General features: G+C 36.9%; 1 protein-coding gene across 10 annotated transcripts in view; it reads left to right on the top strand.

The window, feature by feature from the left end:
• rerea (arginine-glutamic acid dipeptide (RE) repeats a) overlaps window positions 1–19263 on the top strand; it is a 195263-nt gene that overhangs the window by 158500 nt on the left and 17500 nt on the right. For all 10 annotated transcript variants that reach the window (XM_051097329.1, XM_051097330.1, XM_051097331.1 and 7 more), the window contains 4 exons: window positions 734–858; window positions 957–1056; window positions 6469–6567; window positions 13480–13560. In XM_051097329.1, the coding sequence (XP_050953286.1) occupies window positions 734–858; window positions 957–1056; window positions 6469–6567; window positions 13480–13560 (405 nt within the window). The remainder of the gene's footprint in view (window positions 1–733; window positions 859–956; window positions 1057–6468; window positions 6568–13479; window positions 13561–19263) is intronic.

Raw genomic sequence — 19263 nt, 5'->3', positions numbered from 1 at the left:
CATGCTAATTACATGCAGAAAATGTCAGAAAGCTCTCGGATTTCCTCAAAAATATCTTTAATTTGTGTTCCAAAAATGAATGAAGGTCTTACAGGTTTGGAACGACATGAGGGTGAGTAACTAATAACAGAATTTTAATTTTTGGCTGAACTATCTCTTTAAATTGTAATAATATTGCTGGTTTTACTGTATTTTTCATCCAGGAAAGCCAGCCTTGGTGAGCATAACTTCTTTCAAACACATAAAAATCTTACTGACCCCAAACAAAGTATTGTTTGTAATAGTATTGTATGTCTGTTAGTTATGCTTGCTCATGCTTCACAGCGATGCCACAGAAGAACCATTTTTGGTTCCACAAAGAGTCATTCAGTCACAGGTTCTTTGAAGAACCTTCTTTAGCCACAAATAACCTTTTGTGAAACAGAAAGGTTCTTCAGATGTTAAAGGTTCTTTATGGAACCATTTGGACAAAAAGGTTCTTCTATGGCGTCGTGAAGCACCTTTATTTTTAAGAGTGTAGAGAAGTTTAAACACATTTCTACAGCTGAATAATGCTTAGTTGCCTCGTTGATTCAGGCAAGGTCTTTAATCATCCGTGATTGTTTGCACCCCTCCGTCGGCTCGATGCATGTGGAGATTAAATGAATTTGAAAATTGATATTTAGCACTCAACGCTAGTGCTATTTGTGTTGTGACCGCAGCTGTCCGTCCCCTTTGCTCTTTGCCAAATTAGGCCAAGCTGCCAGAGCTCCAGCCCTTTCCCTCTCCTGGAGGTCAGACCGTGACAGAGAATGAGGAGCTGGTCTGGATGCCGGGGGTCAACGACTGTGACCTGCTCATGTACCTGCGGGCAGCCAGGTAAGTCCCACCGTCAGCCGATGCTTTTCAGTCATGTTGTACAATGTGTCACTGCCAGCTTTGAATTCATCAATGTTCCCTCTCTCTCTGGCTGGCAGGAGCATGGCAGCGTTTGCAGGGATGTGTGATGGGGGGTCAACAGAGGACGGCTGCCTCGCCGCCTCACGAGACGACACTACACTTAACGCATTAAACACTGTAAGTTGACAGCATAACTGACCTTCACTCCAGATTTAAAATTGCAGGTGCTGTTTTTGCCAATGCTAAAATTAGATGTGACAATCTGAGAATGGAGTGGTGTTTCATTCTGATGAGTGATTAGCTTCTATGCCAAAGCATATAAATTGTTGTTTTTATTGTAGTGTTTTAGAATAATAATGTTTCTATTATTCTACTTCCTGATAATTTACCCACCCCAATGTCATCCAAGATGTTCATGTCTTTCTTTCTTCATTTGAAAAGAATTAAGGTTTTTGAGAAAAATATTCCAGGATTTTTTTCTCCGTATAGTGGACTTTAATGGGGATCAATGGTTGAAGGCCCAAATTGCAATTTTAATGCAGCTTCAAAGGGATCTACACGATCCCAGCTGAGGAATAAAGGTCTTATCTAGCGAAACGATTAATCATTTTCCAAACAAATTTAACAATAAATGCTCGACTTAAGTTCATGTGTGGTTAGTAATTTCTCTGTTTACTCAAAAAGGTAGTGTAGGGTGAAAAACTCCATCTCATTTTTCATGTTTTTTTTGTTTGTTTGTTTGTTTTTTCTTGTAAAGGGCATTTGACTTTCTTTGCATGTTTGCTTTGTAAACACTGGGTCGTACTTCCGCCTACGTTACATGTGACCTTTCCTATGAGTCTACTTAATGTGTAAAGTCGAGCTAGTGCAACACAAGCATTTGTGGTTTAAAAAGTATATACTTTTTTATTTTTTTATTTTTATTTTTTTAGAAAATGGCAGATTGTTTTGCTAGATAAGTTCTTGTGTAGAGTCCTTTGAAGCTGCATTGAAACTGCAATTTAGACCTTCAACCTGTTCTCCCACTCCCACTTAAGTTCACTATATGGAGAAAAATCCTGGATTGTTTTCTGCAAAAACCTTCTTTTTGACTGTAGAAAGAAAGTCATGAACAATTTGGATGACATGCGGGTGACTAATTTATCAGGGTTTTTTTTTTTATTCTGAAAGTGAACTAATTTTTTAATTGTTTGGGTTATGATTTTGCTTGCTGTTAAAACCTTTTAATAATAATGATAACAGCATGGTAAAACCATGTTGACCTACACTACCAGTCAAAATTTTTGAACAATAATATTTTTAATGTTTTTGAAAGTCTTTTCTGCTGACCAGGCCTGCATTTTAAATTTTGAAATATTTTTACTATTTAAAATAACTGTTGCCTATTTGAATAATTTAAAATGAGTATATTCCGAAAATTCCAATTCTTTTTTTTTTTTTTTTTTTTCAGGTTTCTTTGATAAATAAAAGTTCAGAACAACAGCATTTATCTGAAATGGAAATCTTTTGTAACATTATAAATATCTTTATCATCACTTTTGATTAATTTAAAGTGTCCTTGCTGAATAAAAGTATTAATTTCTATAATTTCTTTCCCAATAAATAAAAAAATAAATACGGTGACTCCAAGCTTTTGAATGGTATAGTTATTAGTTACAAAAGCTTTTTATTTCAGATAAATGCTGATCTTTGGATCACAAAGAATCCTAAAAAATGTACTCAACTGTTTTAAATATTGATATAATTTAGAAATCAGCATATTAGAATGATTTCTTAAAGATCATGTGATGCTGAAGACTGGAGTAATGATGCTGAAAATTTAGCTTTGATCAAGAATAAATTACATTTTAAAATAAATTCAAATAGAAAACAGCTATTTTAAATAGTGAAAATATTTCACAATATTACTGCTTTTGCTATATTTTGGATCAAATAAATGCAGGCTTGGTGAGCAGAAGAGACTTTAAAAACATTAAAAATGTTACTGTTCAAAAACTTTTGGCTGGTAGTGTATTTAGTCATTTTTTTTAATTATCTGGTCATTTTCGATTTATCATATTCATTAGTATCAAGTGACTTATCCTCCTCCCAGTAAAATGTTACTGCTGAACAGTGCATTTTTTTCAGGCACTGATCTGCCACTTTGTAAGTGGTGATTCAGTCCGAGTGCGTTTTTGTTATGCTATAACCAGTATTTATTGTCATTTTACTGTAGAGCTATTTAGTAAAAACACAAAGAGGAATTAGGCCAGTCACATTACTCACGGTTGAGAAACCATAAAATGTCATAATGTCAAAACCATAAAGCGGTACAGGCAGCGGAGTGGTTTAACAGATAGACCACAGGTTTCAGGAAGAGCCATTTTCTATATAACTAATCACTCAGGCTCGGGGGAAAATAGTTTTAACAGTGTTCTGCATCTAAAAGAGATTATTACATAGGTTTTGTGGCTCTATTTACTTCCCAGTTTTAGTAATTGTGTGGTCTATGGTTGTGACATGTATTTTTTTTGTTTGTTTGTTTTTTTAACCTTCAGTGTCATTTAAATCTGTCTGTATGCTGTCTTCTGCACATCGAAGTTCCCTCTACTTGCTTTGTACAGTAGCTGAAACCCAATTTGTCTTGGCCAATTAAGCGCCCAGCACCAAAGAGACACAATGAAGTAAGATGTCCCTAGCAGGCTTCATGCCTAATTGTCAAAAGATGAAAAAAATCCCTCAGCGTTTTCGCTCACATTTGTTCACCTTCTCAGCGGTGCACCACAGGCTGCCGCTCTCTGAACACAGCCTCGCCTCAGGAAAGACACAGGCACCAGGGGCCATCAAAACACGCTAGTAAATTGGTGTTGAAGAGCCTCCTCAGTGATGTCTGCGATTGTAAGATGTCTGAACAAGAGGGGTGTAATTCATGGCTTCATTAATGTGCAGTGGCCCCAGACAGCTGAGCTTTTCGCAAAGCCGAATTTATCAGCCCCCACTGGTCAAATACAGAACGTACAGCGTGATATGCTAATGCCGCCCGTGTCGGACAGCCTGCGAGCCATTATCAAACCAATTCCTCTCCTTGTCTTCGCCAGCCTTTAAGAAAAGCATTGGACAAATGAACCTGAAATGCAATAAACATGACATTTCCATTTTGTCTGAGAAGTGGATAAGCTGAGAATTAATGTGAGCTGAGGTTCACCGTTTCCTGACCTTTTTCCACTCATCTGCAATTCCAATGTGCTTCCAGCACGAGCTGCCTCGTGCCTCAGTCTGGTACCTGACAAGCTGCTTTGTTGTAGCCATATTAGTAATGATCGCCAATGCCGAACTGTGTGTTTTCAACTGACCAACATCTCCAGTAAAGGTACAGGAAAAAGGATTTAGCACTTCTGCGTTCGACCGTTTTTGTAAACAAACCTAATGTGGGAAACATTAGGCCTTTAAATAGTAAGTGACATCAGTTTGCGACAATACGCTCCATTGTTAACGGGTTGTATAATAAGCAGCTTGTCTGGTCGTTCTGAGTCATATTGCAGTGTTTTTCGGCGTCATCCTTGAGGCTTGCGTGGCTGCTTTTTGGCAGTATATTTTAGGTTATTTGAGTTCACGCTCATCTGCCTGCTCAATACTTAATAGCTTTCAGATTTTCAGTCCAGCTGTCCAAACTCACCCTATCTGACACGTTTATAGGGGCCAATCACTGTTACAGTGTTCAGGCTGTCCTTACGCTGGGAAAAAGGAGTCGATAGCAATCCAATATGACCGTTTCCTCACATTGTAACAATCAGCTGTGGAGTAACTAGCTAAAAGTAGCCACTCTACTAACTTAACTGTTTTGCATTAGCTGTTTGCAGTATAGTTTCACACTTCTAGTATCAAGCATCCAGTATTTGTGTCTTTAAAATGTAGCATTGCTGTTTTTCCATGACCCGGTTTTAAATGCTGCTGTAGAATGTTTTCTATTTTTGTTAGATTTGTATAGTTTTTTTTTTTTTTTTTTTTACTCAAATTGCAGTTAAATTAGGGATTTTCTAGTTTTATTAGATTTCAGTATTTTTGACTCATTAGGTGTAACAAAAATTGTGTATTTTCTAGTTGTGTTTAATGTTTCAATGTTACATTTGTCTTCTCTAGTTTTATTTAGTGTTTGACTCGAAGTTAAGTTGAATTGGTATGTTTTCTAGGTTTTTTTTTTTTTTTTTTTTTAAGTTGCAGTTAAATTGGATTATTTTCTAGTTTTATCAAATTTATTACACTCATTAGGCAAAAAAGTGTATTTTTTTAGTTGTATTTAATGTTGTGATGTAAAAATAGTGTTCTCTAGTTTCATTTAGTACGGCTGACTGAAGTTAGTGTTAAATTGGGATGTTTTCTTTTTTATAGAAGTTGCCATTAAATTAGGGTATTTTCTGGTTTTATTAGAGTTCAGTATTTTTGACTCAAATTAGGTGAAAAACAGTTGTGTATTTTCTAGTTGTATTTCATGTTTTAATGTTAAATTAGTGTTCTCTAGGTTAATTCAGTGTGTTTGACTCAAGTTAGGGTTAAATTGGGATGTTTTCTATTTTTTTTTTTTTTTTTTTTTTAGTTTAGTTAAATTAGGCTATTTTCTAGTTTTATTAGATTTCAGTATTTTTGACTCAAGTTAGGCAAAAAATGTTGCATTTTCTAGTTGTTTTAATGTTTGTCAAATTAGTGTTCTTCAGGTTTATTCCGTTGTTTGACTTGAAAATGGGGATGTTTTCTTGATTTTCTTTTTTTTTTTTTTTTTTTTTTTAAACTTGCTTACATTAGGGTATTTTCTGTCTTTTATTAGATTTCAGTATTTTTGACTCATTAGGCAAAAAATGTGTGTTTTCTAGTTGTATTTAATGTTTTAATGGTAAATTAGTGTTCTCTAGTTTCATTTAGTGTTTGACTCAAGTTAGGATTAAATTGGGATGTTTTCAGTTTTTTTTTTTTTTGTGTGTGTATTTTGTGTTTAGTGTTTTCAGCAAAGTTAAATTTAGGTCTTATGTAGTTTTATTAAATTTTCATTCATTGTATTTATTTTAATATATTTATTTTTATTGAACTTATTAAAATAATCAAAAAACAATAAACGCAAGGAATAACATTTTTATCATCATTTAAAAATTGATTTGAATTAAAAATTAAGAATACAAGATGAGGATAAAATAGTTAAATTATTAATACGTAGCACAAGCTTTATTTCTATTCGTTTTTAGTATTTTCAACTCAAGGTGTTTTTTTGGATTTATCACTTTTTAGTATTTTCAGTACTTACTTTTTAGTAAGTTATGGTTAAATTAGTGTGTTTACTAGTATTTAGTTTTGTCAACTCACATTATGGGTAAATTAGGGCATGTTCTAGTTTTTTTTTTTTTTTTTTTTTTTTTTTTTTTAAATATTATTGTAAGTTTTTATACTATTACCCAAACTTTTTCACATGCTTTTTTCAGATGATTGTATTGTTGGGTAGTTAAACAGTAAGTGGTAGTATAGCTGACTTCATTTTTAAAAAAAGTAACTTACTACAGTAAAGGTAGATTTCTAAAATAACTATCATTAATGTAAATTTGTGATCTGTCTTTTTTCAAACAGCTTCATGAGAGCAGCTATGATGCCGGCAAAGCCCTGCAGCGGCTGGTGAAGAAACCAGTACCCAAGCTGATTGAGAAGTGCTGGTCAGAGGATGAAGTGGTGAGTGAACAAGTTAACTTTCTTCATTATGTGGCGAGAGAAGGCCGGATTTTCACTGGCTTTGTGTGTCGTCCACTGAAAAGCACTCAGGATTCCAACTCCTCCAGCAGAACAGGGCAGCTGCATCCTGTTTATGGCCTGTGGAATAAATCTTCCCAGCAAGGGAGAAGAAAAGGAGGGGGGGAAACAAAGTCTTGGTCAGCTTGCATTAGAAACTTCAATTTGATCCAAGTACCTGAATGCATTTTGCACTTCAGATATTAAAATTAAAGGAAAACCAACGTCTGCAGTGCCCTCAACTCTTTTCGTAGTCATCAAGTGAACTTGATTTCTGAACATAAATATTCAAAAAGTGTCCTAAATGTTTACCATCTCATTTCCATCTCAAGAGGCTTTAATAAGCCACAGTTTCTTGTCCTAGTTAAATCAATACTCATGTTTGTGAGTATATATGTACATACGTGTACACTCGCTGAAAAGGGGAATTTTAAAATTAGGTTTCGTGTTAATGCTGCCAGCGAGCCTATTAAAAAGATCAGTTAGCCTGTGCGTATCGATTCACATTGGCATGTTTAACTGAGTGTGGGCCTGTTTTTTTTTAATGTACGCGGGAGAAGCTTGTGTGAAGCGAACTGTATAACAGTCTGTCTGAGATGAATAATAGAGACGCTGAATAAATACTGCATGAGCGCAGGCCTCGATTACACCACTGTTGGTATTTTTCTCGGTGGTGCGCGCGCCCGGCAGGAGGCTGTTTGGGGCAGGCGGGCCGCCCCCTCCTCCCCGTCTGTAACCCAGCCAGGCCACCACTGCACTGTCAAGGACACCGCTTCCCCGATCTGATTTCAAGTTGTGCTTTTGCAGCCCTGCAGCCTTGAGGGACAGGTGTAAATGTACCCCTGACCTTGGACGCTCGCACCAGCCCCGCTGCTCCTCATTTATTTATCATCCCTCGCTTTCCCTCTCTCTTTCAGCCTGCAGGTCCACGGCCTCATTATTCCTGCTCTTTTTCCATCGCTCCTTTTTGAAATGTGAATAAAAGTGACAGTGACTGTCTCAGAAATGACAGAATCATCCCCTCTTCAGGGTCACTTGTCACCCGTCTCCCTCAGCCGCTCGACACGGCCCTCGGAGCCTCTCTTCCCTTCGACTAGCCCGCAGCACTTTCGGCTGCTGAAAGAAAGAGCGTGCCATTTTATTTCTTTTCCCATGCCACAGTTTATCTGGAGATTTCTGTCAGATCCCGCAGTAATGCTCTGTTACTGGCATTTCATATGTAACACCCTTTAATCTTGTAAGCCATTTTAGTAATGCAGTTTAAGAAATATATAGTCTGATGTGACAGTTTATGTATATTCTGAACAGTAAGATGTTTGTTTTTAAAAGAAGTCTCTTCTGCTCACCGAACCTGCATTTATTTGGTTTAAAGCACAGCAAAAACAGTACAAGTTTGAAATATTTTTACTATTTAAAGTAACTGTTTTCTATTTGAATAGATTTTAAAATGTAATTTATTCCTGTGATCAAAGCCCAATTTTTAAGCATCATTCCTCCAGTCTTCAGTGTCACATGATCCTTCAGAAATCATTCTAATATGTTGATTTGCTGTTAAAGAAACATTTTTCATTATTACTATTATTATTATTATTATTATTATTATTATTATTATTATTATTATTATTATTATTATTATTACTATCGATATTTAAAGCAGTGCATTTTTTGATGAATGGAAAAATCCAAAGATCAGTATTTTATTTGAAATAAAAAGCTTTTGTAACATTATACAGAATTATAGAAATTATTTTTATTTAGCAAAGATGCTTTAAATTCAAAAGTGCTAAAGACATTTATAATGTTACAAAAAATTTCTATTTCAGACAAATGCTGTAAATTTTGTATTCATCAAAGAAACCTGATAAAATTCTACTCCGCAGTTTTCAACATATTAATAATAATAATAAATATTTTTGAGCAGCATATCAGAATATTAGAATGATTTCTGAAGGATCATGCGACTGGAGTAATGATTCTAAAAATTCAGCTTTAAAATCACAGGAATAAATTACGTTTTAAGATATATTCAAATAGAAAAGTTATTTTAAATAATAGAAATATTTCACAATTGTACTGTTTTTGCTGTACTTTGTATCAAATAAATGCTTGGTGAGCAGAAGTGACTTCTTTTAAAAAAAAACAAAAAAAAAACATTAAAAGTCCTACTGTTCAAACTTTTTTTTTTTTTTTTTTTTTTTTTTTTTTTCTCACAAAAATGTGAGTAGTTAAGCTCATAAATAAATAAATAATAAATAAATAATGGACCTAACTACTCAAATACACTGAGTAACAGCAGTGGTCGATCATGAAAACATGCTACTTGCATGAAAACACGGATCTAAATACAATAATTTTTTTTATTTGGAAATTCCATTATTTTTTAAAAATATCTACAAATAGAAAAACTACTTCAAATTGTAATATTTTACGACATTTGCTGTTTTTAATGTTTTTTTGATTAAAAAGGCAGCTTTGCTATGCTTTAAAACATCTGGCAACAAATCAAACAAACATTTACAATATTTTAAAAAACAATTATTGATCCCAAACTTTTAGAAGGCATTGTAGTTACCTAAAAAACAGACGGTAGATAGTTCTTTAAATTAAAATCTGGTGATTTTTATTATCCTCGTGTCATACAGATTTGGAATGACAGATTTGATGAGTCAGTAACTGATTATCATTTTGGGGTGAACTGTCCCTTTAAGAGAGTCTGTGTTCGAATGTGTCTGTGATGCCCAAAAATTCAGCTCACTGGGTTTTGAAACACAAGCAGAAAAAGAGCATAGAGTGTTGTGTTTCAGTGTGTCTGATATATGACCACAGCGAGGGCTGCTATCTGTTCCTCTGCCCTGCTGCGTATTATCTCGGGCTTGTCACGGGTTGACGAATGACAGCGTGAAGCTCCAGATAGTTGAAGTGCTGTGAGCGGCAGCGGGCAACCTGGCAAGACTGCAGCCCCCCAGTGGCGAACGAAGAAGCCTGCACATTTTCTCCAATCAAACACCTCCCTTAATATTAATCTAGGTGCACACGAATAAAGAGAGGCGGGTCTTTAGAGAAGGGAAGAATATTTTAAAACCATCCCTGCTACAGCACACTATGACTTTTCTCCTGTGGACCAAGGAACTAACCACCCATTTAGAAGGTTATGTAGTTATTCAGCTCAGTGGTTTTCAACTGGTTTGCTTTAGGACCCAGAATTTACATGGGACGTTAAGTGGTGACCCAACAGTACAAAAAGTGTTATATAAAAATGTCCTTAATCTAGCTTTAAAATATGTGACCCTGGACCATAAAAACAAGTCATAAGGGTCGATTTCTTTTAAATTAAGAATTTAAAATAATCTAAAAGCTGAATAAATAAGCTTTCCATTGATGTGTGGTTTGTTAGGACAATATTTGGCCTAGACGCAACTATTTGAAAATCAGGAGTCTCAAAAGATTAAGAAAATCGCCTTTAAAGTTGTCCAAATGAAGTTCTTAGCAATGCATATTACCAATCAAAAATGAAGTTTTAACATACTTATGGTAGGACATTAACAAAATATCTTCATGCAACATGATCTTTATTTAATATACCAATGATTTTTGTCATAAAAGAAAAATTGATCATTTTCACCCACACAATGTATTATTGGCTGTTGCCACAAATATACCCGTGCTACTCATGACTGGTTTTGTGGTCCAGGGTCACATATAATATGTGAATGTAATGTTGAATAAAATCTAAATATAAAATAGTATAATATAGTGCAGTCAATCTTTTTTTGTAATTGTAAAAAATTTAAATATATACATCATAATGTATATATCACATTTATAAACAGACCTGCAGCCTACCAGATGACAACCACTAATTTATTTGGTGATTTTTTTTTTTTTTTTTCTTTTGCTGGACTATTTTACTTGTGTGTGAAGTGAAATCAGTTACGCTCAGATTTAAAGACTGTTTTATTGCCACGAGAGAGTTGCACAGGCAGGAAGGGTGTGTTGGAGTATTTCCTGTCACCTTTGGTTTTACACAGTACACAAGAAAAGCTGCGGTTTCGCTGAATCTATGCATATTTATAGACTCAAGCGCTAAGCAAACGCTTAAGCGACGGCCTGATTTAGAAGCCTTTCCAGGCATCTGCTCATATTAATAGGACTAGCGCTACGTCTGGGCCTTTGATAGTCTTCCCTCACGTCTCTCTTCATTTCTGTTGTGGTTTTGATGTTATGTAAGGTTAAAATGGACAGGATGTGGGCTGGCTCTCATCTCTCTTTGTGGTCGCTTTGTGTGTGAAAGTGGCATCATCGTTGCCGTCATGTCGAATCACATTTGTGCGAAACGGTAATTGTATACTCACTCGTTCGTTGTTTAAGTGAAAGGCCAAGCACAGTGATTTCATAAGACCCCCCCTGTGTTTGTGCCATTGAGCTAAATGTTAGGCATTCCTGGTATTTGAAGACTGCCAGACTCTCTGTGTGTGTGTGTGTGTTTGTTTGTGTTGGACACACTTAGTGTGTTTTGTGCAGAGTGGTCTGACACCATCTGTTTGTACATGCTCGAATGATCTTAACCAGTTTTACAGCTTTTAACAATTATGATTTAGGCAGGAAGTGCGCACGCATCACAATAGGCTTTTCAGCTGTATTCCCTTCTCCCCTCTCTCTTTTACAATAGAGCACTGTCGAGCAGAGAGAGAGAGAGAGGCAGAAAGCAGAGCCAGCGCACTGGAACAATTTTTGACAGAAAGAAGCCTGTTGTTTCGACAGAGCGGGCGGCTGGTGACTCGGTAGCGCTCGCCTCCCCCCTTTCACCCCTCCTCCACTCGCCCCTCGTTCTCCGGCCCCTCCCGTCATCTGCCCTGTTGCCTAGCAACGGCGGGCCCGAGCAATCGTAGCAGAGGCAGAGCAATTCAGGGAGCAGATTGGTGGATGATTTATTAGTTGCGCTCAGAGTGCAGCGAGCCCAGGCAGCTGAAATGGAGCCTTAAAGTGGAGCCGACACGCAGCGAACGAGACGTAGTCGCCTGCCCGCAGTGCACTGTAAATATTACAGTAGTGGAAACATAATTAAGGTGACATAATCAGGCCGCTAACACGCGCCGCTCTGGCAGGTGTAATTGATTTTTGTCCTGCCGGTCAGGATCCGGGACCTCGGATAATCAAGGCGCGCAAGGATCTCTTTGACGCCTAATGTGCCTGTACACACCTTAGACCTGTGGTCAACAGGCTAGCGATTAATTACCAAACGAGGCTGTTGACTTAACTTTATTTTGCACGTTTCGATGTTACACCCATTAAGATATTGAGTAAAATAATTTAGGTGCTTGGAGTGTCTGACGTGTTGCAACTCATAACTAGTACTTTAGTCAGAGGTGCGTTTAAAGATCATCACATGCTGTTTTTGCACATTGCACCACCTACTGGTTAATCATCCGCCTCTGGATGAAATGCCGTCAGTAGTGGTTTTTACGTATCTTGATTTGATTATGATTTCTTTTAAAACCTTGTAAAGAGAAACAAGCAATCCTCGCTGAAGATTGTTCTTTCTAAACGCCATGTGTAAACAGTTCCCCGTTACATAACCGGTATGCATTTGAGAAGAAGTTTGGCAAGAGCGGCGGAGGAGGAACTCCATGACTGGTTTTGCAGTTGGCTTTTAACCACGTCTAAAACCTCTACAAAGATCGCCCTGGCTTTTTCTCTGCTTAGTGAAACTGTACGGTTCCTTTCTACAAACCGCCGTGAGGGGGTTGGAGTTTGAGTAATGAGAAGAGCAGACGTAGACTTGATGTCTCAGAACATGCATGTGTGACACGGCCCCTGCGATCCGCCATGCATTGCACAAATCCGCTCCGGGTTTTCCGGCCAGCCGTAGACCAGAGGCTCTCTAGCAGAAAGATCACATGTAAAGCCTTCCCCTTTGTAGTGGAGGAGCAGAGAGTGACAAGCTATCTCTTGCTCGTAAAAAAACGACGTACCTTCGGAGACTTTGTGGATTTGCACCTCAATTTTGTTGCTGCCCGCAAGTGGATGTAGAGATTTGGGTCGTGTGCCGAGTGGACTTTTCACGGGCTTTCTGAACTGTTTGTTGAGGACCGTTGACTGAGATTACTGTGGAGCGGGGCTCGCCGCTGGAACAAGAAAGTAAATCTGCTGGTTGTCTGCTTCGCTGGTTATGAATGTTTCTGCCTCCGCTTTTTATGGCTCACAGTCTGTGGCTCTTAAAGGAATAGAAAAGCATAGAAGCTACACAGTCTCCTTTTGTGTTACAGCAGCCTGTGTAAACACATTTTATTTTGGGAGTTCGGTTGGTGTCGTAAAAGTTATTTTCTTATGGTTTTATTAATTGTTTTTGAGCAGTGTTTGCTTAAGTTCAGTTTGTTTCCAGTAACTATAAGCAAATAGGTTTGTAATTCTAGTAGTTTGCGCAGGAATCAGGCAGCTGTTTGAAGTGCGAGCGTGCAAATTGTAAGATCAGGGAGAAGTGTGTTGTGATTCGCCGTAAGTTATTGAAGTTCTGTTTCAGCTTTGAAGTTCGGTGTTGTGCGACACTCATATGCATATCGCCTTGTTGAACTTTCACTAAGATTTCAAACGAGCTGCCATCGTGTTTCTACTCCGCTGTGGTTTAATCTCCGCTTCTATTCCTGCTTTTGTTGTCATTTCCCCTCTTTTTTGTTTTTTGTTTTTTTCACTGTAGCTGAGCTGTGCTAGCACAAGCAGAGATTTTAAGATTAAGATCACAACATTTGTTTTCTTCCCGTTGCGTTTCACAATGTAATGTATGTGTCTATTGTTAGGGGTGGTTAAAAATCTAACTTTATTTGATCTCTCTTGTTTTTTTTGTTTTTTTTTCAACAGAAACGGTTTATAAAGGGTCTAAGGCAGTACGGGAAAAACTTTTTTCGGATTCGGAAAGAATTGCTCCCTAACAAGGAGACGGTAAGTCATTTGTTTCTCATTGAATGCATTTGTCATCGTTCATTGACACTAAAGCAAACTCCTTTTCGCTGTGGTTTCTCTTTTGTTTTGAAATTGAAGCTACATCGTAGTGGTTTTGAAAACAGTGAGGTTAAGGAAATGATTGAAAGCCATAGCTTACGCATAGACTTGAGTGCTTGAATATTAGATTTAACAGTAAGCATGTTAGGTGCTTAAACAGGGGCCCTGAGACGTGTGTTTAGTCAAAACAGAATCATGACTGTTTATATAATATTTGGTTACAGCTCAGTACAGCTACACAGCTGATTACTGATGCCTCAAAGAACTAAACTTCTATTAGGCTTAAAGTTTAGTACTTTAGTTTAAGTGCAAAATGTAAGTAATATAAGAAATTGTAGCAAAGTGTATGTAATTTTGTTACTTTAAAAAAAAAAAATGCACTGTACCTTTTTAAATTTGTTGTCTGTTAAAATGTTAAAACATATTACTTTGCATTTCACAGTATTCATAGCAGTTTTTTTTTTTAATATTAGAATGATGTCAGAAACTCATCTTTAAACTTTTATTACTATTAAAGCATTCTATAGTAAATACATTAGGTATTTTTATACTATACATTATATACATTTTAAATATAATATAATTTCCAAATACCTTATATGTGGCCCTGGACCACAAAACCAGTCATAAGTCGCACGGGTATATTTATAGCAATAACCAACAATACATTGCATGTGTTAAAATTATCGATTTTTCTTTTATGCCAAAAATTATTAGGATATTAAGTAAACATCATGTTCCATGATTATATTCTGTGAATTTCCTACTGTAAATACATCAAAACTTAATTTTTGATTAGTAATAAAAGCTAAGAACTTCATTTGGACAACTTCAAAAGTGATTTTCTCAATATTTTGATATTTTTGCATTAAAAAAAATATTTCTCATCCAAATGTTGTCCTATCCTAACAAACCACACATCAATGGAAAGCTTATTTATTCAGCTTTTTTTAATTATAATATTATATTTAGATTTTAAATTGACCGTTACGTCAGGTTTTGTGGTCCAGGGTCACATTTGTATATGTATACATATAATATGTATATATACGTACGCATATATTTGTATATATATAATTTTTTTACATTCTTTTAGCATGCTTAAGTACAGTATGTTTTGTTTTATCAGGTCAGTTTTATCAGGTCAGCTGTAAGCTCTACTGGCCTCAATGTCATGTCAGAGACTGAAACACAAGCTCTGGCTAATAGGTCGGTTATCAAGTGCATGTTTTGTAGGATATTGACTCAATGCTCAATGATTAGTCAGTGAAGAAAATCCCTGTTAACAGAGAGAAGCTGTGTAAAGACCTGTCACCCTACAATCATTGATAGTTGTTTTTGACTCTTCATGCTGAACAGCACGTATCCCGCTGGCCATAAATATAATAACATATTTAAAATGACCCTTTGCGATTATTAGTGAACTGCGTGACCCTCTAGATGAAACAACAAAGCGAAATGCAGAGCAAATAATTATTAACTAAGTGCGTGTACACACCCAGATACCTGTTTGGCGAGTGCAGCAATGCACTTTTGTGCAGAAATGTGTTGCACGCTGGTTTTTGTTTACCTGCGACGAGGAAAGAAGATATGTTGATATCATCATTTTTTTCCATTTTCACTTGTTCAGAAGAAATGGTTTTGCATAAGTACTGTAAAACGATTAATCACAATTAATCGCATCCAAAATCAGTTTTTGTTTACATGATGTGTATGTATAATGTGTATACTTGTATATATAAATACATACATACAGTATAGTTTTTGAAAATATTTTCATGTATTCACATTTATGTATTCATATTCATATAATAGATATTATATATAAATATTTTTAAAATATAAACACATTTTTCTTAAATATGTACATGCGTCTGTTTTTATATACATAATAAATATACACATTACACACATATTATATAAACAAGTGCTTTTATTTTGAATGCGATTAATCATTTGACGCCACTATTTTGCTTTTTTTGTGCACGGATTTACTCCTGACAGAATGTTTGAAAATGTTTTTTATATTGATTTAATATCAAATCCCATTCACGTGGAAACATTTGTTGCGTTTGTCAGTTTTTGCGTGCATACGTAAACAAGCATAAACGTAAACCAGGACAAAAAGAAAGAAGAGAGGAGAGATGGAGGCATAACAGTCTTGCTCAAGAGCAGGGTTGAGGGGTTAGTTCAATATACACTAAGAAAAGCGAGCGTTCTCTAAAAAGCCCCACTTTGCGTAAGATTGAAGTCGCTTTTGTGCTGAAAGCCAGCTCTCTGTGCAAGTGCCAGTCAATACCCCGCGGAAAGCTTGATTTATTTTCTCTACAGTCCTTTTCCCACTCTCCCATTTCGTTTGCCATATCTCTCTTTCTTCTGTATGACTTTGAGCATATTCTGAAACTCCTTCCTTCCATTCATCCAACATGAAACCTTTTCCTGCTCCTCAAATAGCAGCATTTCTAGTGAAGACTCTTTCCTTTGCATTTCTTCTAGTTAATCTGGTCCAGGGTTTGATATGACCGTAGCGTTTTTAAATGCCCAGGGCCGTGGAGGGCGATACAGTGCAGCTTTTCTGCCTCTCCCCATTTTTCCCCTCAGCACTTATTAGCTGGGTTTCTCATAAAGAGCCAGTGCCAAGGCTAAGCACCCACTGCTGTGCAAACACACCAGGCCTGACTAGCTCTCTGGAATGCTTTATATGAAGTCAAATAAAAGAGGAAGCTGGGGAAGTGGGTGTGTCGTCTTACTGTCTCTGCTCTTTTCGCTGCCACCATTTCCTCCACTTGAAAGACAACGTCATGGAATAATTTGTGTACTGGTGCAAGAAATGTTCCCAAACAAACCCGGCATGATGTGTCTACAGATCGCAGATAACACAGCTTTGCAGTTCTGTCCATGTGCTGTCCCAGAAAGACTCTCTCTACTCTTCAGATGCTCGTCTTTAGTGATTTGGATACATTATTTTAATGCATTTTATTTAAATTTTTTTTTTTTTTTTTTTTTTTTGTGCATGTGATTTTATGGTTACAGTGCAGTTCTTTAACCTTTTGGAAACCTGCCCTAGGCTTTTAATGCCAGGTAGACCCTTTTTGCAGGGGGGCGCAGACTAACTGGTAACGCTCCAAAGCTTAAGTTGCACCTGCAGGAAAGAATATTAGGTTGTAAAATAGACACGAGCGTGGGACGAGATGTATGGGGGACATTTTCCGTCACGTTGGAAAAACAGCCGTATCGTAAAGCGTCCGTGGCGTAATCCATGCAACATTGCTGGCGTTGCAGAGAGGTGAAGCTGCGGAGGATCCAATTGTGCAAGGAGGCAGCCCTGGCCCTCGGGTCCTGTAATTTTCAAGCTAAGATGGCCAAGATGATAGAACTGTTCTCGGCACAACCTTGTAGCAGATGTTTGCCCTGGTGCGATCTGTATAAATGTCAAATTGAATTCATTGCAAAGACGTTAGCCCCGCAGCCAGTGCCCTAGAGAGGCGCTTGTGTGATTAGAGGTATTCGGGCTTGGGCACTAATTAAAATGGCTAAAACTGGCGGCCTGCTCGATCGCCAGCAGCTGTCCAGGCTTGATAAAATAGTCTGCTTGTTTTGGTAAATGTTGTTTATGGAAATCTCGGTGTGCTTGGCCATTTTGCATGGTTTAGGCTCTTTTGATAGGCTATCCAAGTAAATTATAATTCTTTCTGTTTGTTGTGTATGAAGAGTGGGCATGGATAGCCTGTGTATTGTTTGCTCTCTGGCTTTTTGAACAAAGCTGTGGCTGTACAACTTGATCTTTTGGATTAAAGAGATCGACCTCCATCAAAAAGTCTTGCTGTGGCGTACTTTTGCCTCCATTGGTTAAAAGCGCTTACAGCAGGGAAACACAACTGCTGATTCCTCTGCTTGTGCCTCGTTGACCTGCGAGCACACACGGCTTATTCTTTCTTTCCCAACAGAAAACCGGCAGCGCAGCAGGGATCCGCTGTCTATTTAACATCCTTTTACACCCCGCTCTATCAGCCAAGGCCATTGTAGCACGCTTTTTTTTTCCTCTCGCATTTGACTGATTTAACCACAAGGTTGGGCAATCGTATTTGAATGGAGCCTGTTTTTGCAGTGTGCTACATTGCTTTGTTGACTTTGGAGCAAGGTTACAGTAATATACGTCTCCTCTCAATGTGATTTTTCAGGGCTCTTCTCAGACGGTATAACAGCAGCATTTATTTTGACTGTCAATATAGACTGTCTAGAGTGGGAGCAAAAATTGGTGGCAAGGCATTTAAAAAATGAAGAGCTATCAACTTGGTAGGAACTGGAAAAATCTGCTTTTTTCACTTTACATTTTTTACTTTACATTTTACGTTTTGTCTCTTTACAGACACACACACACACACACACACACACACACACACACACACACACACACACACACACACATATATATATATATATATATATATATATATATATATATATATATATATATATATATATATATTCCAGTTAATTTCAAACTGCTGTTTTTTTTTTGTTTAGTAAAAATTACAAAAACAAATTATAAAAAAAGATCTGTTTTTGCCTATAAACTCTTCATATATGTGTACATAATTAAAAAGAATTTTTATTTTTAAGAATATTTTTTTGCAGTTAATTTTGCTGTAAAAATTATATATATTGTGTGTGTGTGTGTGCATATATATATATATATATATATATATATATATATATATATATATATATATATATATATATATATATATATATATGTGTATATATATATATATGTATATATATATATGTATATATATGTATGTACACATTACATTTAACATATCTTTGCATTACGTTTTTGTTCTGGTCTTTTTTTTTTTTTTTTTTTGACAAAAAAAAAAACGTGTATATGCACATACTATATAAAAATTATGTTAATGAAGAAAATAGTCAAAAATCATCCATTTCTTCAGTGTGTGAAATGTAAAGTGCCATAAGTTAGTCAAACTTCTTTCAGCTCTCTTTTCCTTTCACAGGCTTGAATTTGTCTTTACCTCTGCATTTCCCTCCCGCCCACATGTACACGGGCACAATCAGTCCCATGCAAGAACCGGAAAGCACACAGGCCAACTCGACTAATTAATGTTTACAGCTGCACATCGGCTGTCTGTACCTAGTGACCAAATGTTCTCGTATCAAAAACATTGTTTAACCAAGCAAATGCTCTTGAGGTTTTCTTCAGGCTGGCTTGATTGTCTGTTGCTATCTTCCATTTTCTCTTTTCCCCCCTCGCTGCCCTCCCTCGCATTCTCTGCTGCTCTCCTTCCCCTGTATTTGCCAACTACAGCCTTAACCGTTTGGCTCACTGTCAAAGCAGGGGCCTTTTGTGGCTTCGTCACAAATCTGCCAGGAAAAACAGAAACCATCTGTTCAAGTCCAGGCCTGAGTGTGGATGAGTGTATAAATACAGGAGTTTAGGCCTCGCACCCATCCTACACACAGACGCACACATGACCAGAAGGTCCAGCCACGGTTTCTCCCCAACGTTCTGCCGCAATGAAAAGAAGCGTAATCTGTTGGAAATTACAGTTTGTGCACGCACGCTCGCACATCGTCGGTTTTCTCGAGGCGAAATCAGAGTGGAAAAGCGCTTCTCTGTGC

This window comes from Labeo rohita, chromosome 23 (genome assembly GCF_022985175.1).
Source record: "Labeo rohita strain BAU-BD-2019 chromosome 23, IGBB_LRoh.1.0, whole genome shotgun sequence".
In the NCBI taxonomy this organism is placed as follows: Eukaryota; Metazoa; Chordata; class Actinopteri; order Cypriniformes; family Cyprinidae; genus Labeo; species Labeo rohita.
Note: the sequence above shows the minus strand (reverse complement) of the source record. Positions and strands in the feature narration are given on the sequence as shown.